The sequence below is a fragment of the Gigantopelta aegis genome, unplaced genomic scaffold, assembly GCF_016097555.1.
Source record: "Gigantopelta aegis isolate Gae_Host unplaced genomic scaffold, Gae_host_genome ctg3136_pilon_pilon:::debris, whole genome shotgun sequence".
Taxonomy (NCBI): domain Eukaryota; kingdom Metazoa; phylum Mollusca; class Gastropoda; order Neomphalida; family Peltospiridae; genus Gigantopelta; species Gigantopelta aegis.
The window spans coordinates 28,776-55,000 of NW_024533192.1; the positions used below are offsets into that span (position 1 = coordinate 28,776).

The following is a 26,225-nucleotide window of genomic DNA, read 5'->3' on the forward strand; positions in this document are numbered from 1 at the left end:
GGTTTCCTCTCTAAAACTGTCAAAATTATGTTGTTCATCCAATAACCGATGATTCATAAATCAATGTCCTCTAGTGATGTCGCTAAACACAAACAAACTTTGACGGTCAGTGTGCATACCATAATAGATTTATTCGCTGCTTAAGACGGGCACGCGTCGGTATGTCTTTTGCAGTTCACCTGGTTTCATAAACACTCGGAGAGGCGTAATAAAATACCTTTGTATGAGGGCTGATGAAGAGGTCTGATAAAGTACTCCTCTATTATAAAGCGAATGAATGAATGGCTGAATGACGGCAACAAAGAAAACGTCAACAATGTGCTAAAGAAATACAAATGAATGAAAATCATCACACACGCATTTTGTCTGGCGACATGAAAGCCCCTCACTTTAGACCAAACAGTCAGCAAACAGCTACAGTCCTTCCCCACGAGACATATTTTAACGGCTATTATTTTGGGTGTCTAGAATAAAACACTGTGAAAAAACATCCACGTGTATGTCCACTGTGAATACAAAAATACAACAACACAATAGACGTTATACAATTAAGCCAAAACCAACGTCAGACTTACACCTGGCCTGTACATATTGTTATTATTAATTGTTGTTGTTTCTTTGCTTTTATTTGTTTGCTGACACCAGTTTGGTAATATGCAATACACTGAATTGAATACACCATGATCGCACACCTGCACCAAGGTCATTGTCTCCTACATAAAGACCACACACCTGTACCCACCTACACAGAGGCCATTGTCTCCTATACAAAGACCATTGTGCCATAGTCTCCTACACAAAAAGGCCCATTGTTTCCTATCGAGACCATACACCTGCACCCCCCTATACAAAGGCCATTGTTTCCTATACAAAAGCCATTGTTTCCTATACAAAAGCCATTGTGTCATTGTTTCCTACACAAAAGCCATTGTTTCCTACACAAAGGCCATTGTTTCCTACCAAGGTCAGACACCTGCACCCACCTATACAAAGGCCATTGTTTCCTATACAAAAGCCATTGTTTCCTACCAAGGTCAGACACTTGCACCCACCTATACAAAGGCCATTGTTTCCTACCTAAAGGCCATTGTTTCCTACCAAGGTCACGTGATCACGGGAAAGTAGGTCATGGCCCCATACAGGCCCTAATACTACTCTTATACACTTTGTCTATACATTTTTGCACAGCAAAAGATAACTCAGTAACGTTATTTATCAAAGGCCTAGCTTATTGAATCCCATGAAAATAACGATGTATGAGCATGCAATTTTTATATACCGTATTTCCTCTAATAAGCGCCGGCCCTCCAATACGCGCCGGGTCTGTAACACTTTGCAACAAAATAAACGCTGGGCCTCTAAAAAGGGCCGAGTAAGACAGCGGAAAACTGATTATTACCTGGCATAATGTAGGCACTTTACGTGGACAAATAATATTAATTTGCTCATTGTTTTGTTAAAGTTTAAAGTTTTGTTACAGTTCGAAATTAAAGTTTAAAACTAAATATAATGGTAAGTTTGTAGTCTTTAGCTTTAATTTTAATTTATAAAATTTGTTTAAAAAAATAAAGGCGATGGTCTCCAATAAGCGATGGTCTCCAATAAGCGCCGGGTCTGCGACCATTTTGAAGAGAAATACGGTAAGTTTACGATAATATTTGTGAAACACATAGCACATATATAATTACTAGCATAACCCGTGCTTAGCACGTGATCGTTTGGAATGGGTGTGATCCTGGGGTTCCCCAGTGATAGTTAGATAGGCATAACATACTATGCACAAGTGAGACACGTGAAAGAAAAAAACTTATGGGGACTTCTACATTGGTAGGACGTTAAAGGGACACACCCGAGTTTTTAAACACTAAGGCATATTTTTCATATAGACCCTAGTTTCAACCCGTAAAAATGGAAACTATGTTTGGTTAATCTAGAAACCTGTAACAAATTTGGATAAAACAGAGTGAAATAAGTCTGTTACGTTGAAATACCCTTAAAAATAGACTAAAACGCGACTCCATAGCCGTTACTTCTCAAACGCACGTGCGTTTTTTAAAATATGAAAAATCCATTTTGAGGTATTAGAAACACCAGTATGACTAGAAACACTTCGGTTCTACAAAAATGGATAATCTGAACAATAAAATATAAATAATGTTTGATTTAACTTATCAAAACGGCTCTAATAGTGAAAATATGCTTAGTGTTTAAAAACTGTCCCTTTAAAGGTTACCCTTCATAATGAGGGTAAAATAGGCCAGAAACCAAGTATCGATTATAATAGATGGCTAGGCATATGCCTAATGGTAACATACGCGAAAACTGTAAATATTTCTATTGCGAAATTATGCCAAAAAGTATCAACGAACTATCGGATCTCATGAAAGTTAAAGTCGGCTATGTAGTTCACGTGCATGGCATAAGTGAGTTACGTGGTCTAGTGGATAAGCTGCTGATACATGACCCTAGGTAACGACCGCTGATAGTAGGGGAGCATAGTAGGTATTACAAGTGCCTGTTACCAATACCAGCAGTAACTACTGATATGAACACTCCCCGAAGTGGCCAGACTAAACCCACAGCTAAAAGCTGATGGGGAATGACAGGTGTGTGGCACGGATAGCCACAAGAGACAAGCACCTGTCGCGGTTGGAGAGACAAGGACTGGGATGTGGATGTGAACGGCAAAAGAAGTTGAACGATAGGAGAAGTTGCGAGATCAGGAAAGAAATGAGATGGAATTCAACAGAAAGGGTCGAAACACATTGTAATCGTGGGAGAAGTTGGATTTTTAAAAAATATTAAGATAATGAGAATGTTAGGCAGCGGGTGATAGATGAGAAAGATGAATGAATGTGTGAGCCAGCTTTGACGGTATTTGAACCACTGTTGTCAGCTTGATTGTCCAGCAGCTTATCCTCTAGACTATTCTGAACCCCCCCCCCCCCCCCCCCCCCCCCCCCCCCCCCCCCCCCCCCCCCCCAAAGGAAAACATGCCCCACAACACATGACTTCTTACCTTCTTACTTCCAGGGCGTCGTACACGGCGACTAGACAAATTACAAAGTAGACCTTATATACGATAAGCACATATCGATTCAATAAAAAATACGAGAAACACCATTGGGTGGAAATAATAACTGATTTGCCGATATTAAAATTGCTGCGAGCTTTGAACCATGTTATTTGAGATAATGTTCATCTTCGATACCGATTTGTAAAAATACATTGCAATGTAATAATTTAAATTATCACAAAAAAGATCCATGTTTTTAGTTTAGAAATATACTTTTTAGTATATAAGATCGACGTAACCACGCGCACGGCATGATCCAGGAATATTTTTGAAACGAACAAAATATGAACATGGGTTTGGGAAGTTTCATTCATTTCAAGTTGTTATCGTGCTTATGTCCAATTAACATTCAAGCACGCTCTCCTAGGCACATATCTCACCTATCTGAGCTGTCTGTGCGTGACAGTGGGTTACTGGTTAGTTGTTAGTGGTTAGTGAGAGAGAAGAGTGTTTAGTGGTCTTACACCTATCTGAGCTGTCTGTGCATGACAGTGGGTTACTGGTTAGTTGTTAGTGGTTAGTGATAGAGAAGAGTGTTTAGTGGTCTTACACCTATCTGAGCTGTATGTGCATGCCAGTGAGTTACTGGTTAGTTGTTAGTGGTTAGTGAGAGAGAAGAGGATATAGTGGTCTTACACCTATCTGAGCTGTCTGTGCGTGACAGTGAGTTACTGGTTAGTTGTTAGTGGTTAGTGAGAGAGAAGAGTTTTTAGTGGTCTTACACCTATCTGAGCTGTCTGTGCGTGACAGTGGGTTACTGGTTAGTAGTTAGTAGTTAGTGAGAGAGAAGAGGGTGTAGTGGTATTACACCTACCGATTAAGTCGTAAAAACTCGCTCTGGGTTGGAGCCGTTACCGGAATGCGAACCCTGTACCTACCAGCCGTATGTCTGACAGCTTAATAATGACACCTCCGAGGCCAGTATTTGGGAATAATTCGGCAGGGCTCGAAACGGCCTGTGGCCAGGTTGCCAAATGCGACCACAGTTCCGTTTGAGCAACTTAAATATTAAAAAATAATGGCGTTAATCGCCCAAATAATAATATATGGGCGATCTTCTTTCTATAACACATTAGCCACTATTAATAATTGTATTACACATTCCACTTTAAAATCTTGATCGTGGTTCGCAAAACTGAACGTATCGGCTTACCGTAATTTGTCAACATACATTTATATTATAAACATTGATGTTGTAGACCGGATGTAGTTAGGTGTAGTCTTGATAAAACAAAGACTACCTGAGCCAGTACGTAACCACTGGGAACTGCCGAATATGCGATGAAATCCGAACATTCCCGAATGCCGTCTTAGTTTTTGTCAAGGGGCGGGACGTAGACCAGTGGTAAAGCGTTCGCTTGATGCGCGGTCTATTTCAGATCGATCCACGTCGATAGACCCATTGGGCTATTTCTCGTTCCAGCCAGTGCACCACGACTGGCATATCAAAGGCTGTGGTATGTGCTACCCTGTCTGTGGGATGGTGCATATAAAAGATTCCTTGCTGCTAATAGAAAAATGTATCGGTTGGCCGGGTTTCCTCCCTGAGACTATACGTCAAAGTTACCAAATTAATAAATCAATGTGCTCTAGTGGTGTCGTTAAACAAAACAAACTTACGTTTTGTCACCTGCTTCGTGGTGTTCCGATTTTTGTTGGGTTTGTTGTTTTTTGTTGTTATTTTTTAAATCTCGTTTTAGTTCCCCGCAAAATTTGAAATCTCTGAAAGCCTAAAACGAGTTTTTCTGGCATCTGGAACTTAAACGGATTTTTTATAACAATGATTTTCGACTGTGTTGCAGATTGTATTGTTCGTTATTACGGTTATTTATTTATTTTGAAGGCTCAATGGATAGGTGTAAACCACTTGCACCGACCAGTGATCCATAACTGATTCAACAAAGGCCATGGTTTGTGCTATCCTGCCTGTGGGAAGTGCAAATAAAAGATCCCTTGCTGCTGAGTTTGCCAGATTAGTTAGACATTCTGAATCATATACACTACAGCTTTGGTAAGGGGAATGCTAAATGACGAAGACAAGCAAATATTGTTTTATGGGAGAGTTACACAAGTTACAATCAAGTATTGGTGCAATATTAAAACAAAAGAAAACAAATGTGGACCTTCGGACGAACCCCCCCCCCCCCCCCCCCCCCCCCCCCCCCCCCCCCCCCCAAATACGGGTCTGACTTCTATTAAACACTGAACACGTGGACACTTCGCTAACACGTGAACAACAATTACATAGCCCAGTTAGTTGTACATTATTTTGTATTAGTCGTGAGCTACCCCTGGGAGACGAGTCACGCCGTACAATTTTGCGTTGATGATATAAACAAAAAAAAAAAAAAAAAAAAATTACTTTCAAACAATTTGTAACATTATACAAAAATAATTAAATAATTTGCTTTAGATTGGTTTGTTTATAATCCTTCCTACAGTGAATGCTTTTTTCATAAGCCTACTACTGAATTTACTACAAGTTATTTATTTCTGCGCTGATTGCTTTCTAAACAACACAATTTTCAATGAGATTAATAAACTGACAGGATCTGCGACGCCAAACTCATTTATAATTAAGTGCAAATGGCAACTTGGAACAGAACTGCATATTCTTATTATGATGGATTTTTAGGATAAATCTGTGCAATCATTATTCATTCTAGGAAAACAACTGTCAAAAGATCAAGCAAGTTATTCTTCTGATAAACATTACTATAATATAGATTCGTAATATTTTGTTAAAATGTAATGTTTTGTAAATGATTTGTTAAATCAAGTGATGGTTTTTTTTTTGTGTTTCGTTTGGTTACCATAGTTAAATATTGTAATTTTGTAGGTAGCTGATTTCTTTTAAAACAGTGAATTGGTAAAAATAACTTGTTTTTTGGTATTTAAAATATGAAAGTGTTGATTTACGGCTATAACAGATTTAATTGTCATTCAGTTTGGTAATGTAAAATATTATTTTTGAAATAAGCAAATCATTGTTTTTAATCTTATTGCTTACAAACATTGCTCAGATTTTTTTTTTTTTTTTTTTTTTTATATTAACTTGGTAAATATGTATTAAACAAAGAAACAGTTTTGTAATTAAAGTGATCCACAACTGGTGTAACAAAGGCCGTGATATGTACTACCCTGTCTGTGGAATGGTGCATATAAAAGATCCCTTGCTGCTAATCGAAAAGAGTAGCCCATGAAGTGGCGACAGCGGGTTTCCTCTCTCAATATATGTGGTCCTTAACCATATGTCTGAGGCCATATGACCGTAAATAAAATGTGTTGAGTGCGTCGTTAAATAAAACATTTCCTTCCCTATTCTAATTAAACTGTTTGTTGGTTGATTTTAAATAGGAAATGGTCACATTTTTAGTAAGAATAAGCATAAACATCACCCGCTGGCCGTGGTATGTACTATCCTGTCAGTGGGATGGTGCATATAAAAGATCCCTTGCTGCTAATCGAAAAGAGTAGCCTGTGAAGTGGCGACAGCGGGTTTTTTCCCTCAATATCCTTTTGGTCCTTAACCATATGTCTGACGCCATATGACCGTAAATAAAATGTGTTGAGTGCGTCGTTAAATAAAACATTTCCTTCCCTATTCTAATTAAACTGTTTGTTGGTTGATTTTAAATAGGAAATGGTCACATTTTTAGTAAGAATAAGCATAAACATCACCCGCTGGCCGTGGTATGTACTATCCTGTCAGTGGGATGGTGCATATAAAAGATCCCTTGCTGCTAATCGAAAAGAGTAGCCTGTGAAGTGGCGACAGCGGGTTTTTTCCCTCAATATCCTTTTGGTCCTTAACCATATGTCTGACGCCATATGACCGTAAATAAAATGTGTTGAGTGCGTCGTTAAATAAAACATTTCCTTCCCTATTCTAATTAAACTGTTTGTTGGTTGATTTTAAATAGGAAATGGTCACATTTTTAGTAAGAATAAGCATAAACATCACCCGCTGGCCGTGGTATGTACTATCCTGTCAGTGGGATGGTGCATATAAAAGATCCCTTGCTGCTAATCGAAAAGAGTAGCCTGTGAAGTGGCGACAGCGGGTTTTCTCCCTCAATATCTGTGTGGTCCTTAACCATATGTCTGACGCAATATAACTGTAAATAAAATGTGTTGAGTGCGTCGTTAAAGAAAACATTTACTTCAATGTACAATGGTTGGATCCGATCAAATAATTGCAATGAACAGCAGTATGACCCAATCTATTGATTCGTGACAGTTACAATGAAAAGTAACATGCATATTAATAATAACGACAAGAGTGTCATTTTTTAATAATCCATATTTGTGGACTAGGCGTCTAAGGACATCATTCCAGTAACGGGGCTTTATCTCAAAGTTTATGTAATCGAATATCAACCTAGCCACTATCAATAGAGATGGGACGATTATTCGATGTTACCGAATACCGCGGTTTTAGGCCCATGGTTCGGTGCACCATTTCCCAATTTGCGAACCGCGGTTCATTTCCATTTTTTTTAATACAGGGGCGAATTATGGGAGGTTTCCCAGGTGCACGGAACCCCATCCCCACGGCTAAAACTTAATGCAAGTAACTGTATTAAGTAGTGCTGATGTACTCATCAGTTTGAAGCAGTTAACAATAAACTCTCTCTCTCTCTCTCTCTCTCTCTCTCTCTCTCTCTCTCTCTCTCTCTCTCTCTCTCTCTCTCTCTCTCTCTCTCTCTCTCTCTCTCTCTCTCTCTCTCTCTTTCTGAGGTATCCTGTAAAATTCATAATTTCAAATTATAAACATTTACATATTGTTTTGTAAACCCCCTTACCTAAAGCATAATCCGCCCCTATAATGGTACCTGCAGAACATCTAGATTTTAATATTATGGCGAAAGTTGTATCCCAGTCCGCTGGTAGGGCCCTGGGTTTAATAATAGCAAAATGCAAATATATGGGTGATGTTCCTTTTGCTGTATTCACAAAATTGTATGATGCACTTGTACGTTCTGTCATAGATTATGGAGCAGCCATTTGGGGTACAAGGTAGTATTCATGTATGAATGCTATTCAGTACCGGGCTTGTCGTTTCTATCTAGGTGTTGGTAAATACACACCCATTGCAGCAGTACAAGGTGATATGGGTTGGGTTCCTTCTTCACTTAGACAATGGAAAATCGTTATTGCACAGTGGTGTCGAATTGTTAATTGTGAACATTTTACAGTTGGTAAGAAAATATTTTTATGGGGTGAAAAAATGTGTAATACGAAAAGGCATTTTAAAAATTGAAACTTTTATGTAAAGCAATTATTTATTCAGTATGGCTTCCCTGATTTTACCAATGTTAATATAAAATTGAGCAAACGAAGAGTGTTGAATAGCCTGTTACCAGCTATGTTAACCAGATTTGAAGCAGATTGGTTAAATAAGGTTCGAAGGGATACGAGTATTAATAGAAAAGGAGGTAACAAACTTCGAACTTACAATTTATTTAAAAACAAATAAATAACTGAGTTTTATTGTACATCATTTTTACCTATTGCTCATAGAAGTGCGTTTGCCAAGTTTAGGTGCGGTGTGGCACCTCTTAGAATTGAAACGGGGAAATATTTTAGAAAATGAACGATTGTAATAATTTTATCGAAAATGAACAACATGTTATTTTAACTTGTCCATTGTATAATGATTTTAAAACAATTTTATTTAACAACGCTGCGGTAATTAATGATAATTTTAGTGATTTTAGTTGTCATGATAAAATGATATTTTTATTTTCCAACAATTTTAATATGCGATCTTGTGCCAAAACCTGTGCACAGATTTTAAAAGTAAGAAAAAGTTATTTATTTGAAAAGTTGTAACTATTATATTTCATTTTTTTATCTTTCATTTTAATGTTCTTTTATTTGTATAATATTATCGTCTCTCATAACTCTGTATTGAGTGGCTTTTAAAATATTATATATATTGTTATATATTTTTATATAACATGTATGTAATTTTTAAAAAAGGTGAGACGGGAATAAAACATTGAATTGAATTGAATTGCATAAACGTTTCCGCACCTTGCTGGTAATCCCAATGACCCGTAAAGCATTTCGGCCAATCACAGCATTCCATTCCCTTAAACCTGACATGTTTGCATGGGCGATACGTGCCGTTCGGATCCTGTACAGAACCCACAAAAATCCGAATTGTTTTTTAAAAACTTAAAGAAAATTCTCTTCTTAACCGTTTAAGGAGTTTTAGACTATTAACTACAAAGTGCTTCTATGATTTTTTTTGTTACCGATGCCACATAAAAATGTATAAAAGAAAGAAAAAAAATTGAAAGGTTTTCTATGATACAAACGATATGACCAAGCATATTTAATTACTGTATAAGGATTAATTTCGGAATGTTTAAGTGTAAATAATACGTAATCTGACAAATTACCACTAACACGAGCCTCACAAGTATATTTATAGTTTACAAAGTTAATGACCCTAACTTCCGAGGAAGCCTCACACCTGTTTCTATCTCTGCACTTGATACTATTATAAGCACAGAGGTAGAAACAAAGTTGCTGGCCCTAACCTCCGAGGTAGCCTACACACTTTTTCTGTCTCTGCACTTGATGCTATTACAAGCACAGAGGTAGAGACAAAGTTACTGACCCTAACTTCCGAGGTAGCCTACACACCTTTTTTGTCTCTGCACTTGATGCTATTACAAGCACAGAGGTAGAGACAAAGTTACTGACCCTAACTTTCGAGGTAGCCTACACATGTTGTCTCTACACTTGATACTACTACAGGCACAGAGGTAGAGACAAAGTTACTGGCCCTAACTTGCGAGGTAGCCTACACATGATGTCTCTGCACTTGATGCTATTACAAGGACAGAGGTAGAGACACAGTTACTGACCCTAACTTCCGAGGTAGCCTACACACCTGTTCTATCTCTACACTTGATGCTATTACAAGCACAGAGGTAGAAACACGTAGAATTATGTAAGAAGTTGCAAGTAATTTCTAATTTAATGGTAAGAAGTGTAATAGCCATAAACATTTAACTATGCCTAATAACTAGGGTTAGGGTATCTAATTTACAACATTCGTGTCTCCAAGCTTTGTGCAATATGAAGCTGGACCATCCCTTAATTGGGATGGTGATACGAAAGTGTGTCTTTTTATCCATTGCCAATAAAGATATTGTATTTTGTTGGGTGCCCAGCCATGTTGGTATCAGGGGTAATGAAAAGGCAGATTCTGCTGCCAAGTCTTCTTTGGATTTGTCTAATGTCAGGGTTGGTGTACCGTATACTGATTTTAAATATAGTATTAACAAATTTATCTTTTCGACTTTGCAACATGATTGGGACGGTGCGGTTGCGGACGAGCTTCATGCCATCAAGTCGGTCTTGAGAGAGTGGCAGTCCTCCTATAGACAGTGCAAAAAGGATGAGGTAGTCTTATGTCGTCCCCACATCGGTCATACTTACTTGATCCATTCATTTATTTTGAAGAAAGATCCTCCACCTCAGTATGAGCACTGTCAGTGTCTTCTGACGGTGCGACACATTTTGGTGGAGTGTAAGCATTTGTTAGCAACTCGAAAAGGTTTATTTGGACAAAGAAATGTGATGGAATCATTCCGATTCCATCCAGAAATTATTTTACAATATTTACGTGATTCTGACTTTTACTCTAAATTTTAAGTTGACCTATTTGTATTTTTGCACAATTCTTTACACTGTGTTTTATATGACTATTGAATTTTTACATTGATATTGATCATCACATTGTTTTTCCATTACCACAGTTTGACACCCAATAGCCGATGTATTTTTCGTGCTGGGGTGCCGTTAAACATTTATTCATTCATTCTAATTTACAACTGTAAAGAAACAGAATGTTTCATGTCTACTACCTTTGGATTGTATCAAAATATACCAAAAAAACTTCCAAACTTCATAAAAGAATGAAATGACCATTGCTTTTTTATTAGTCAATCATACACTATTTAACCTTCTTATTCTGATCATTTTGATATCTTGTTTGTGAAAACTAGCCGTGTGGTAAGTGTTGTATGGTCGATTTTAGATAAACGCGAAATTCAAAATGGCCGCCATCTTTGATGACGTCATTATGGCGCATGACCAGAAAATACAAAACTGGCACCAACAATGTTCTTCATCTGTGAGGTATTATAAATCGATTTATGACGGTCGTTGGCTTTCTTCAAAATATTTCCCACGACACCTCGACAGTGCACTAGTTGTCCCACTCTTTCTCTCAGGATGTTGGTTTAAACAAACACACCCACTAAACCTAGCCGGAATACACACATTTTTACCCCCAAAAAGCACTACTTTTGCATGAGACGGAATTAAAACAAAAAGGTCTTCAATGTCTGAGGCACCAATGTCATGACAACGCCATACAAATTTTATGGGTGTTGTCATGAATACGTAAAGAAAACCTATAAATAGTTTATGTCCAATATTCTGGCTCCAGGCCGCTGCGCAAAATGTTATACAAAATAAAGCAACCACGACGACAGTGTTCGCTTGGCTGGTGCCGAGCATAATGACACGCCATCAGACTTAAAGTAGCAAACTCCGTTCACCATGTTTTGATATCAAAACGAAAATATTAAAATTTAAAATAAACGCGCGCGTTTCAGTTGTGGATGCAGGATTTTGTAAGGGGTGGGGGAGGGTGGGCTGTCACAAACTTCTAAAAATAGAAATAAAATAGCAATTACAGTTTGTCGAAGGCCAATGAGCTGAGCTTCCCAACGGAGCAATAGCTGTAAGGGGGTGTGGGGGCATGCTTCTCGGGACATTTTCAAATAAACATACCCAGTTTTTCAGGACAATTTAGTGTTGCATATCAAGGGATGTTGAATTTAAAATAACAAAATGTCCTTAATAAGTGTACTTGAAAGCACGGGCGTTCGGATCCTGGTCTGCGGTTATAGGTGTATGATTAGTACCAGTCGATAGCCGTTGTTCCTGTAAACAGAGTGGGTCTAAACTCACTTGTGATGGAACCAAGTGTTTTTTAGACGATTAATAGAGATACATATGGCATGGAAATTATTCAGTGAATACCATTAAACGATATAGATAGAAAAATTATCATTCTAGGAATCGAATGATATAGGTTTTGTGGTGTAAATGTAATTTTTTATGTTTTATATTTGTCGTTTGTAGCGAGTAGGGTTGTTTATTTGACCGATCTTCGTTTGCGACCCTCTCTCTCTGTATACATGAACAACGGCTATATAGCGTTGCGCGCATCGGTGTTACATCGACTGCAATCTGATTATATTAGATCTACTGGGTCTACCAGTAGATCTAACTCCCATGTCCAGGTGACCTATCTATAACTGCAGACCAAAACCCGAACGCCCCTTCTTGAAACTAGCGGGAGTGGGGATGGGGATCACGGGACCCCTTTGATACCCTTTGGATCCGCCAATTTGCTTGATGCGCGGTCGGTCTAGGATTGATCCCCAACGGTGGGTCCAGTGAGCTATTTCTCGTTCCAGACAGTGCACCACGACTGGTGTATTAAAGACCATGGTATGTGCTATCCTGCCTGTGGGATGGTGCATATAAATATTCCTTGCTACTAATGAAAAAAATGTTTCCTCTCCATCACTATATGCCAAAATTACCAAATGTTTGACATCCAATAGATGATGATAGTGGTGTCATTAAACAAAGCAATCACATTTTATATAGCTGTTCACTTCATTGGTTCGATAGTGCATATAAAAGATCCGCTAGCGGGTTTTCCTCTGTCAGAATCATCAAATATTTTACATCCAACATCCAATGATTGAAATAAAACAATATGCTCTATTGGTGCCGTAAAAAAAAAAAAACACCCCCCCCCCCCCCCCCCACACACACACACACACCAAGTGCATTGGCTTTTTTTTTTTTTTTTTTTTTTAACTTATGTGCATTTCTGATCAGAAATTGGAACAAAACACACAATTTATCTCGTGCTTAATCTCGTATTTTTTAATTAATATTTTTATTTAAAGGTAGTACTAAACCAAATAACTTCCAGCTGGGTCAAAGATGGAGGTGCACCCAACGTTTGACAGAGACGTTAACACTACAAGTCCTGTGATTGGTGATAAATGTGAGAGTGATGGTTGAGAAAAATATATGCAATTTGATTTCATCTAGTACCACTTTGTCAAGTAGTCTTGTGTATGGGGTACCTGTAAAGAAAAGTACTAAAATTGTGTGCGTAACTAGACGCTATCCGTCATCTCTGAAATGAGCAGCTTGACCCCCAATTTTTTCTGATTCACTTTAAAGGTGAGGGGTGGTAGTGTTTATATCCGTGGTGTTTATGTGGATTGATACGCTGCAGGTAGGAATTTTAGCCACATATGTTACTATTGTCGTCTGTGGGATTTGATTTGGTAGTATACACCCTATAGTCTTTATGTATGTCATGTTTGTTTATTTGTTACTATTATTTATTTTTGTTGATTTTTTGCATACTTGAAAAGCATAACATTTGTATGGACAGACCATCAACTGCAAATTTGTTGAATGCCTTGATGCCTACAATGTCTATACTGTTTCCCCAACCCAAACATTTTCAGCTGGAAATAAAATAATACGTAACTTTGAATAAGAAAACATATATTCCTTTGATGATCATAATTAGTGTTACATAGTTATGTCACTAAATGCTATACTGTTTCGATCAATGTCCGAATATATAGAAATTTATCTAGTCATCATAGCTTGTCAATATTTATAGTGATTGCGGAATAAAAGTCTACATACAGTTCTTTGGAATCGATCTCCGTCGGTGGGCCCCATTGGGCTATTTCACGTTCCAGCCAGTGCACCACGGCTGGTATATCAAAAGCTGTGGCATGTGCTATCCTGTCTGTGGGATAGTTCATATGAAAGATCCCTTGATAATAATGGAAAAATGTAAATCAATGTGCTCTAGTGGTGTTGTTAAACAAAACCAACTCTAACATACAGTTCTATAGAGAAGGTAGTAACACGAGGCGTTGAGCGACAGCGATCTGCAGTAACTTAGTAATTTAGCGTTGCCGTTGATGCCGCTATCTGTTATAAAATTTACAAAATGTTGTAGGCTTGATGCAGATATCTCGCGATCTGTAGTACTGCAGTTAGCGTTTTGGGGATTTTTGTTCATTGACTGAAATATCGCGAAATATGCCAAATAAAAGACACACACACATATCCGCGCGCACGTTTGTTTTTGTGAGTATGCAAGTATGTATGTTTTTGTATGCATATATATGCGTGTATATATGTATGTATAAGTATGTACACACACTGTACAGTTGGAACTAATTGGAACTGTCCACACAAAAATCCCTATCTATTGCAACAAAATCCCTACCCCACCTCCACCATAAAACTAACAGCGTAACCATTACGTCAGCAGTGCCAGCCTATATATCGTGCGTATAACCGGTCTTAAGGCTGGGAAGTACTGGGTTCGCATCCCGATACCGACGCTCACCCAGAGCGATGTTTTAAGGACTCAGTGGGCAGATGTAAGGCCACAACACCTACCTGCTCTCTTACTAGTACTGGGTTCGCATCCCGATACCGACTCTCACCCAGAGCGATGTTTTAAGGACTCAGTGGGCAGATGTAAGGCCACCAAACCTACCTGCTCTCTTACTAGTACTGGGTTCGCATCCCGACACCGACTGTCACCCAGAGCGATGTTTTAAGGACAGTGGGCAGATGTAAGCCACCACACCTACCTGCTCTCTTACTTAGCACTCTTACTAAACAAATAAATAATAAACTAACACTAACCACTGTTCTGGGCAGACATCTCATATAGCTGACGGGTGTGTCCATGATAGCGTGCCTGAACCTTCATTCAATGTAAGCACAAAACTAAAGTTGAAATGAATGCGATACTGTGCTACTGAATCGGTGAAGGTTCACCATTAGTTATATCAACCAAATGATTTAACCAGTGGACGTCAAGTATCGATCAAACTTAGCAATCGGCTTTCATGTTGTCAGGTATGGATTTTATATCCCGATACACGTACTCTAACCCAGACTTATTTATGTAAGCCAAATACACGGACTGATTCTTCACGACTAGTACCTGCTTTTCAACTACTGTGGTATGAGCTGTCCTGTATGTGCGGAAGTGTATAATGTATAAAGGTTATCACGGTAATAAAAGTAGCAGCAAATTATTGTTCAATCCAATCAGTTTTGGACAAGATATCCTAGTAATCAGGGTTCCATGCTCATGACGGGCATGTGTGAACATCAATAGAATTTCATCACTAAAATGCATTAGGATGCGGGCAAAGCAAAGTTCTTGTAAAAATTGTATTGCTTGTTTGAACGCTGTTTTCGTGCTTATGTCCACTTAAGGTTCAGGCACGCTAACATGGGCACATACTTCAGCTGTTAGTGTAGCGATCTTACATTTCCCCACAGACCTGTTAAAGCCTGTTACGTAATAGTACTCTAGGTACGTTCCATTCCGCAATTATGTGATTATTTACCGGCCTCGGTGGCATCGTGGTTAGGCCATCGGTCTATAGGCTGGTAGGTACTGGGTTCGGATCCCAGTCGAGGCATGGGATTTTTAATCCAGATACCGACTCCAAACCCTGAGTGAGTGCTCCGCAAGGCTCAATGGGTAGGTGTAAACCACTTGCACCGACCAGTGATCCATAACTGGTTCAACAAATTCCATGGTTTGTGCTATCCTGCCTGTGGGAAGCGCAAATAAAAGATCCCTTGCTGCCTGTCGTAAAAGAGTAGCCTATGTGGCGACAGCGGGTTTCCTCTAAAAAAAACAGTGTCAGAATGGCCATATGTTTGACGTCCAATAGCCGATGATAAGATAAAAAAATCAATGTGCTATAGTGGCGTCGTTAAATAAAACAAACTTTACTTTACTTTTATGTGATTATTTAAGAATTGAACGTGAATTTTTTTTAGTTTCATGCTAGTATGAAACGCGTAGCGCGTTAGCGCGAAGCCATTCATACTAAAGTGTGTAAAGCGGTTTTGCGTTTCATACTAGCATGAAACTCAAAAATATTCACGTTCAATTCTTATAATTCCAAACACATAACCATGTCATTAATGTAAACCTCTTTAAAATAAAAAGTGAACTCTATTTTCCAACTATTTACTATTTTATTAACACGAAATTCATACTCAACATTAGCGGAATCCCTATGGTGGTTTCGGCTTTTTCCGTCAATAGCCGAATGAAAGAATGACAATGTTACAATTCATATTAATTTTTTGCATTAAATATCAATACCAACTAGAAACATTTTGAATTCACGAGACACATATAACGTAAGTAATTTTAATAACTTTTAACCTGTAATAAAAATGTCTGAAGCGATCTATTTTGTATGGTATAATTTATATGTGAAGCGGTTGGTGTATGAATATTTAACTACGAACTGTGGATGGGCGCCATTTTTTGATTACTGTCCAGATTTACCAATTACGACGTTGAAATTACAGTTATAAAATGTTTGAGTGCGTGAAAATTCCATGTGTTGATAGATTTGACATGGAGAAAGTGGTTTCAATGTTTCCGGAAATGGATGAAACAGGTGTGTCGCGAGTTTCTGTGTTTACTGGCCTTGTAATTGTGGAAGTGGCAACACAGGATGGTTTTGGCATGTGTGACTTCAAGTGGTGCGACACAAGTATTCGTGACATTTGACAGTGCCATGCTGATGTTTCGTTTTTGGAAAGTGGAACATTCTCTGTTGTAGCTTCGTTCCTGTGTCCCGACATGTACATGATATGCCTAGTTTCAAAACCCGAGTCGTTTAAAGATTGGATCGCAGTGGCTATGTGTTGTGTACATCATACTACAATGCCGTTGAATGCGCGTTACTGCTAATGGTTGGCATGAACTGACTGAATTTTGTTTTTGAAATCGCTTTTGTAAAAGACCAAATTCCATTGGAATTATACACTTTTTTTTGATCGACAAAATAGGTTTTTAGCTGTGGGATTTTGAATTCACTATAAACATGTAACGTAAGTAATTTCAATAACTTTTAACCTTTAATAAAAATGTCTGAAGCGACCTATTTTGTATGGTATAATTTATATGTGAAGATTTTTAGATGTTTACAAGTTTGACAGCAGACGATTACTGTTTGATGTCTAAAAATAGAATCTCAAGGAAATTCCTCGGGGATTCCTTTGTTGACATAATTCATAAAGTAGTTCCGGCTATATAGCCAAAAATAGTGCTAAACTGAGATTCATGGTGCTATGAATGCCAGTTTTTATCATCACGTGATACGAATTTGACCAATCTAAGGGTTTATAATAAAGGGATTTTTAGAGATTGGAATTATTTAATAATAATACTTATAACACATGGCGGCGTGATGTCCCATATACACTTGTACAACAGATAGCGGCAAACGTGTCCCTTTTTCAGCTACTACAGATGTCGAAACCTATAACATTTTCATTTCAACTTGTTTTCGTGTTTATATCCAATTATGATTCAAGTACGCTGTCCTAGGCACACACCTTAGCTATCTGGGCAGTCTGTCCAGGACAGTGAGTTAGTGGTTAGTGAGGCAGAAGAGGGTGTAACGGCCTTATACCTATCCATTGAGCTCTAAAACCGTTCTGGGTTAGAGCCGGTACCGGGTTGCGAACCCTGTACCTACCAACCTGTAGTTTGATGGCTTAGCCACTGCGCCACCGAGGCCGGTAACCTATAATAGATAGCGGCAGCAACTGCAACGCTAAATGTAAATGCAGATAGCGTTGATACTGCAGATGGATGCCATTCAACCGCAAGACCGACCCAGTTCAATAACTACGTTATAATGGCGACATCATTACTTCGAGCTACGCAGATACCTGCTAGAAAGCTGCTTCCAACTCTGAGACAAGTAGGTTTATATTTATTATTTTAATTTTAAAATTTGTCTACAACATATTTTGTTTTACAGACAATTCATTTTTTTTTTTAAATTGCAAACTGCACAACTGGTGACATGTCATGTCAAAAGCGTGTAGTAGCGAAGAGAAGTGATACGCTTTGATGGTTTTCTAAACGTTTGGAACACTCGACATGTAGTGATGTTGACATGGACCCGTAATTGAGAGAGAGAGAGAGAGAGAGAGAGAGAGAGAGAGAGAGAGAGAGAGAGAGAGAGAGAGAGAGAGAGAGAGAGAGAGAGAGAGAGAGAGAGAGAGAGAGAGAGAGAGAGAGAGAGAGCAAACACACTAATTGAAAATACAGATTACTTAGCATATATTACTATTTGCATGATTGAGTCGTCTTTGTTGAAACCTTGAATCTACAATGTTATTTTAAGTTACACATCAATACGTCTGGGTCGTGTCATTCAGGTAGATCCAGCTGTGTTCCTGAACGAACACCATTACGACTTATAGTGTTTATGTTATATATACCATATGAATATGCATGTCAAATTGTCAGAGATTTATGCGTATGTCTACCTGCATGCATGTATGTGTGTATGTATGTGTGTGTGTATGTATCTGTACACGAATGCATGTGTGTACCGGTATACATATAATGCATGTATATGTCTATATATGTATCTATCTATATATGTATCTATGTCTGTGTGTCTATATGTATGTACGTATATGTCAATTTCGTGTGTATATATGTGTGTACGCGTGTGTATATGTATATCGGTTTGTATGTCGGTGTGTATATATGTATGTACGTATATGTCAATTTCGTGTGTATATATGTGTGTACGCGTGTGTATGTGTATATCGGTTTGTATGTCGGTGTGTATATATGTATATACGAATTTGTACGACTGTAATATTCCCGTTTATTTTCTATCTTCTAAACATTAAAATTATCACAATCATTACATACTGTTGATCATAGACTGTATATTGTACCACTGTGTAATACTTTAATGTCTAGGAAAAGGGATATCACTTATGACCTACAGAACTAGTGTACATTTTAAGATGTCTATTTACGAATTTTCTTCGTTATTTACTTGTTTCTTACTCTGCATGTCTTTTCGTCTAATAACCTTTCTATCTTGAATCTGTTTCTCCTTTTCTTGTCGTTTATATCTGTTTTATCAGAAATCATTTCCAAGCGAGTTATATATTATGTGGAGATTTTAATCTAGTATTAAAGCAAACATTAGACACTAAGAATTATGTAAACGTCAACCATGTCCATCTACAATCACAGAAAAAGCTTTTTGGAATATGTAGACGTACTTGAAGTTATGGTTCCATTTAGAGAAGTACACCCTCATTTACAAAGATATACTTTGAGCGAAAAAAAAAGAGTTAAATCAGCTCGGTTAGACTATTTCTTATTATCCAATAGCCTAATGTCTTTTGTTAAAAATGTGTTAAAGGGACATTCCTGAGTGTGCTGCATTGTAAGATGTTTCCGACTAATAAAATATTTCTACGATTAAACTTACATATTAAATATATTTTCTTGTTTAGCATATCAGTGTCTGTATATTCAATGTGTTTCTGGTCGTCTTAATATTTGTAAGAAGCCCAAACTGGATTTTGTATTCAAATAATTTCGTACTTACGAAAAAAACATATTTTAGGAAATAAAATGAAATTTAACCTAGTACAAATATGAAAAGAATAAAAAAAAAAAACCGTTTAATATACAGCCATTAATATTTTATGCAGGAAAATATGTTTGATATGTAATTACAATCGTTAAAAAGTCTCTGTTAGTCGATAACATCTTAAACATTGCAGCAAACTCAGGAATGTCCCTTTAATTGAAAATAGTTATAGATCAGACCATTCAGGATTAGTTCTATCGTTAATTTTAAATCCAATAAAGAAAGGCAGGATACTTTGGAAATTTAATAATTCATTATTAACGGACAGGGATTATGTAAATGTCGTGAAAGAAATAATTATTATAGTAAAATGTCAGTATGCAGTACCAGTATATGATTTCAAAAATCTAAATATGGTTCCAAACGATGAAATACAATATGTAATAAACAGTCAACCTTTTTTAGAAACATTACTTATGGAAATAAGGGATAAAACAATAACGTTTTCTGCTTACAAAAAAACAAAACAAAAAACAAACAAGTAAAAAACAAACAAAGAAACCCCAACCCCCCAAAAAACCCCAACAACAAACAACAACAACAAAACCCCCACAAAAAGACACAAAAAACCCAACAACAAACAACAACAACAAAAACCCCACAAAAAGACACAAAAACCCCAACAACAAACAACAACAACACACAAAAAGACACAAAAAACCCAACAACAAACAACAACAAAACCCCCACAAAAAGACACAAAAAACCCAACAACAAACAACAACAAAACCCCCACAAAAAGACACAAAAAACACAAAAACTAAATAAACCCAACACATAATGAATTAGAACAAAAATATGTGATGAAATCAAAGCACTAGAAAAAGATGAAAATATTATCGACTTAGATATTATTGAAAGTATTATTGAGACAAGAAAAACTCAAAGGTCATTATATAAGATCAAGATATAAATGGATCGAAGAAGATGAAAACTATCAAAATATTTTTGTAACTTAGAATTTAGAAATTATTACATAAATTGATATCACAATTGCAATTAGAAATGGAAACAGAAATTAATGATCAAGATGAGACTCTAAAAGAAACAAAACGTTTTATTAAAATGTATACTATATATCTGTAAAAATAATAAGGACATCACAGAAACAATGTCTCATTTTAAATGTAATACCCTAACGGACAAGGAAGCAGAGGAGCTAGAGGGTGAAATAACATATTTAGAAGTACTAACTTGTATTGAAAATATGAAAAAGAACAAGAGTTCCGATTCGGATGGGTTTACAGCTGAATTTGTCGTATTACTCTGGAGTTTATAGTTCGGTCTATTAATTATAGTTACAGTATTAAAGAAATGTCTAACGTACAAACATTAGGTATTAGAACATGTATTCCTAAACCAAATAAACCTACAGAATTCTTTAAATAATGGCAGCCTCAAAATAAATTATTCTAAATCAAAAGCTATTTGGATAGGAAGTAAAAACATATTCAAAGAAAGTATTTCACTATGCCAGATGGAAGCTAGAATGGGGTTCAGATCAGTTTACTTTATTGGGTATCAACTTTTCAGTCAATTTAGAAAGAATTATTGAACTGAACTAAAATAATAGAAATGGAAAAGTTAACCAAAATATGGTCAGTTAATAAGGTTACTGTTTTAGGAAGGATAACTGTTCTAAAAAGTTTAATAATTCCTAAAATAATACATCTATTAATAGCTTTACTTAACCCAAGTGAACCATTACTCAAATATTTAAATACATTATTCTTTAAATTTATTTGGCACAACTGTTAGCACGCAGTTTATTAACTAAACACTATAAAGATGGCGGAATCAATATACAACAAAAACAATACCCACGAAATATAGATGACATTTTAGGTATTAATATTTGGTACAACAGTAAAATATATATAGATAAAAAAAAAAAATATTTTTTTTTTAAATATCTTAAAACTGGTATCATGTTTATAGGCGATCTATTGAATGAACAAGAAGATTGCATAGCAAAATATCACAAACCTACGAATCTTTTGCAATATGCTTCATTAATAAATGCTACTAAATCCTTTATACATAACTTAAACAACTTAACGGATGATATTTGTACATCATTAAAAATCCCATTTTCCCATTTAAACTAAGCATGTTGTTAAACGACACAAGTCGCTGCAAACATGTATACGATATACTAAATACTAGAATAATAATACCAAAAGCACAAATAAAATATGCAAATGAGGGATTTATATATAATATTCAGGAATGGGAAACGTTTTATACTCCCCCTTTCCATAGCGTGAACGATACATCTTTAGCATTGTTTCAGTATACCGGCCTCGGTGGCGTCGTGGCAGGCCATCGGTCTACAGGCTGGTAGGTACTGGGTTCGGATCCCAGTCGAGGCATGGGATTTTTAATCGAGATACCGACTCCAAACCCTGAGTGAGTGCTCCGCAAGGCTCAGTGGGTAGGTGTAAACCACTTGCACCGACCAGTGATCCATAACTGGTTCAACAAAGGCCATGGTTTGTGCTATCCTGCATGTGGGAAGCGCAAATAAAAGATCCCTTGCTGCCTGTCGTAAAAAGAGTAGCCTATGTGGCGACAGCGGGTTTCCTCTAAAAACAGTGTCAGAATGACCAATGTTTGACGTCCAATAGCCGATGATAAGATAAAAAATCAATGTGCTCTAGTGGCGTCGTTAAATAAAACAAACTTTACTTTGTTTCAGTATAGAATTTTGCACAGAATCCTGGCGACTAACAGATTCTTATATACGATTCATTATATTGATTCTAATGTTTGTAGCTTTTGAAGCAATTATCAAGAAACACTACTACATTATTTTATAAGTGTGATAAAGTTAATAAATTATGGAAAGACGTAAAATCATGAATTATAATTATGTAAAACAGGAAACGAAATCAATTTCAGCAAATATATATATTGTTATATTTGGTATAACAAATAACAAAAACAGTAGCTTCATAAATTGTTTAACTATAATCATCAAGTATTATATCTACAGTATGAAAATACAGAAACATTTTTTAAATATAAATAGCGTTAAAAATATGTTAAAACATTTTTTAATAATTTAACTATGAGATATTCCATAAGAAATGGATCCTTGGCTTGACCTTTTTTTATTGAATGAAACTTAATAATACCACTCTTTTTACCAACAGGAAAAAAGCAGAAATTTGGAAATAGATTTCGCCCACACCAAATCTTAATTGTTTCTTAATTCTTTTGTCACAATATCGCCTTCTTTTAATGTTTTTCCGTCTCTTCCATACACAACGTTTCTTACCCTTCCAAACACTCTATTTTCTTTCCATCTTGTTTTGCTATTCTGTTTTGATTTTGAGTTAAAGCACATCTTATACATTATCCCTATACGCTGTAGGCATATAGTTGATGGCGTTATGTTTACATTAATTTTAAAGCAAATATTAATAAGTAATATTCTCAGGAAAATGCTATTATTGAGACAGCACCTTTAACATACATAATAAATGAATATGAGTGAGGCAAGGGTCCAAGTGAAAGTGCGGGTGGGGTGCACAATACCCTAACAGACGTAATAAATGAACATGAGTGAGGCAAGAGTACAAGGGAAGACGTGGGTGGGTTGCACAATCCCCTAACAGACATAATAAATGAATATGAGTGAGGCAACGATCCAAGGGAAGACGCGGGTGGGGTGCACAATCCCCTAACAGACATAATAAATGAACATGAGTGAGGCAAGAGTACAAGGGAAGACGTAGGTGGGTTGCACAATCCCCTAACAGACATAATAAATGAATATGAGTGAGGCAAGGATCTAAGGGAAGATGTGGGTGGGGTGCACAATCCCCTAACAGACATAATAAATGAATAGGAGTGAGGCAACGATCCAAGGGAAGACGCGGGTGGGGTGCACAATCCCCTAACAGACATAATAAATGGATATTAGTGAGGCATGAGTCCAAGGGAAGACGTGGGTGGGGTGCAAAATTCCCTAACAGACATAATAAATGGATATTAGTGAGGCAAGAGTCCAAGGGAAGACGTGGGTGGGGTGCAAAATTCCCTAACAGACATAATAAATGAATATTAGTGAGGCAAGGATCTGTGGGAAGATGTGGATAGGGTGCACAATCCCCTAACAGACATAATAAATGAATATGAGTGAGGCAAGGATCCAAGGGAAGACGTGGGTGGGGTACACAATCCCCTAACAGGCATAATAAATGAATATGAGTGAGGCAAGGGTCCAAGGGAAGACGCGGGTGGGGTACACAATCCCCTAACAGACATAATAAATGAATACGAGTGAGGCAAGGATCTAAGGGAAGATGTGGGTGGGGTGCACAATCCCCTAACAGACATAATAAATGAATAGGAGTGAGGCAACGAACAAAGGTAAGACGCGGATGGGGTGCACAGTACCCTAACAGACACAATGCATGAATATTAGTGAGGCAAGGATCTATGGGAAGATGTGGATAGGGTGCACAATCCCCTAACAGACATAATAAATGGATATTAGTGAGGCAAGGATCTAAGGGAAGATGTGGGTGGGGTTCACAATCCCCTAACAGACATAATAAATGAATAGGAGTGAGGCAAGGATCTGAAGGATTGAAGTGATACGTCAGAAATGTATGTACAGGCTCGAAGTGGTACGCAGAAATGTATGAAACATTACAGTACTCGAAGTGATACGTCAGAAATGTAAGAAACATTACAGTGCTCGAACCCTGATACGTCAGAAATGTATGAAACATTAGTGAGGCAAGGAGTCTATGGGAAGATGTGGAAGGGTGCACAATCCCAAAGTGATACGTCAGAAATGTATGAAACAGGCAAGGACTCTAAAGTGATACGTCAGAAATGTCCCCTAAAACATAATAAATGAATCGAAGTGATACGTCAGAAATGTAAGAAACGGATTACAGTGCACGACCCTAATAGACACAATGATGAACATTAGTGAGGCAAGGATACGTGGGAAGATGTGGATGGGGTGCACAATCCCCTCAGACATAATAAATGAATATGAAACATTACAGTACTCGAAGTGATACGTCAGAAATGTATGTGCACGAAGTACCCTAACAGACAATGCATGAATATTAGTGAGGCAAGGCTATGGGAATGTGATGCACAATCCCCGTAAAGACATAATAAATGAATAGGAGTGATACAACGAACAAAGGTAAGACGCGGATGGGGTGCACAGTACCCTAACAGACACAATGCATGAATATTGCAATGAGGCAACACTCTATAAATGGGAAGATTGTTACACTCTATAGGGTGCACAATTCCCCTAACAGACATAATAAATGTATATTAGTGAGGTGATAAACCGTAAGAAATGTGGGGTGCACAAACCCTAACAGACACTCGAATGAACCGTACAATGAGGCTTAGGATCTATGGGAAGATGTGGATGGGGTGCACAATCCCCTAACAGACATAATAAATGAATTACAGTGATAAAACGTACAATTAGGTAAGACGCGGATGGGGTGCACAGTACCCTAACAGACTACAATGCATGAATATTAGTGAGGCTTAGGATCTATGGGAAACCGTACAATGGGGTTACAATCCCCTAACATAAACCGTACAATTAGCCATTACACCGTACAATTAAACCGTACAATTACACTCTATAAACCGTACAATTAGCCTTACACTCTATAAACCGTACAATTAGCCTTACACTCTATAAACCGTACAATTAGCCTTACTATAAACCGTACAATTAGCCCTTACACTCTATAACCGTACAATTAGGCCTTACACTCTATAAACCGTACAATTAGCCTTACACTCTATAAACCGTACAATTAGCCTTACACTCTATAAACCGTACAATTAGCCTTACACTCTATAAACCGTACAATTAGCCTTACACTCTATAAACCGTACAATTAGGCCTTACACTCTATAAACCGTACAATTAGCCTTACACTCTATAAACCGTACAATTAGCCTTACACTCTATAAACCGTACAATTAGCCTTACACTCTATAAACCGTACAATTAGCCTTACACTCTATAAACCGTACAATTAGCCTTACACTCTATAAACCGTACAATTAGCCTTACACTCTATAAACCGTACAATTAGCCTTACACTCTATAAACCGTACAATTAGCCTTACACTCTATAAACCGTACAATTAGCCTTACACTCTATAAACCGTACAATTAGCCTTACACTCTATAAACCGTACAATTAGCCTTACACTCTATAAACCGTACAATTAGCCTTACACTCTATAAACCGTACAATTAGCCTTACACTCTATAAACCGTACAATTAGCCTTACACTCTATAAACCGTACAATTAGCCTTACACTCTATAAACCGTACAATTAGCCTTACACTCTATAAACCGTACAATTAGCCTTACACTCTATAAACCGTACAATTAGCCTTACACTCTATAAACCGTACAATTAGCCTTACACTCTATAAACCGTACAATTAGCCTTACACTCTATAAGCCTTACACTCTATAACACCGTACAATTAGCCTTACACTCTATAAACCGTACA

General features: G+C 37.2%; 1 protein-coding gene across 2 annotated transcripts in view; it reads left to right on the forward strand.

Moving 5' to 3' along the window:
- Positions 1 to 17,675: 17,675 nt before the first annotated feature.
- LOC121391941 (uncharacterized oxidoreductase YrbE-like) overlaps positions 17,676 to 26,225 on the forward strand; it is a 48,094-nt gene continuing 39,544 nt past the window's right edge. For both annotated transcript variants that reach the window (XM_041523389.1, XM_041523388.1), the window contains exon 1: positions 17,676 to 17,985. Coding sequence is in view for 1 of the 2 variants with exons in the window: in XM_041523388.1 (XP_041379322.1) it covers positions 17,920 to 17,985 (66 nt within the window). In the remaining variant the exon portion in view is untranslated. The remainder of the gene's footprint in view (positions 17,986 to 26,225) is intronic.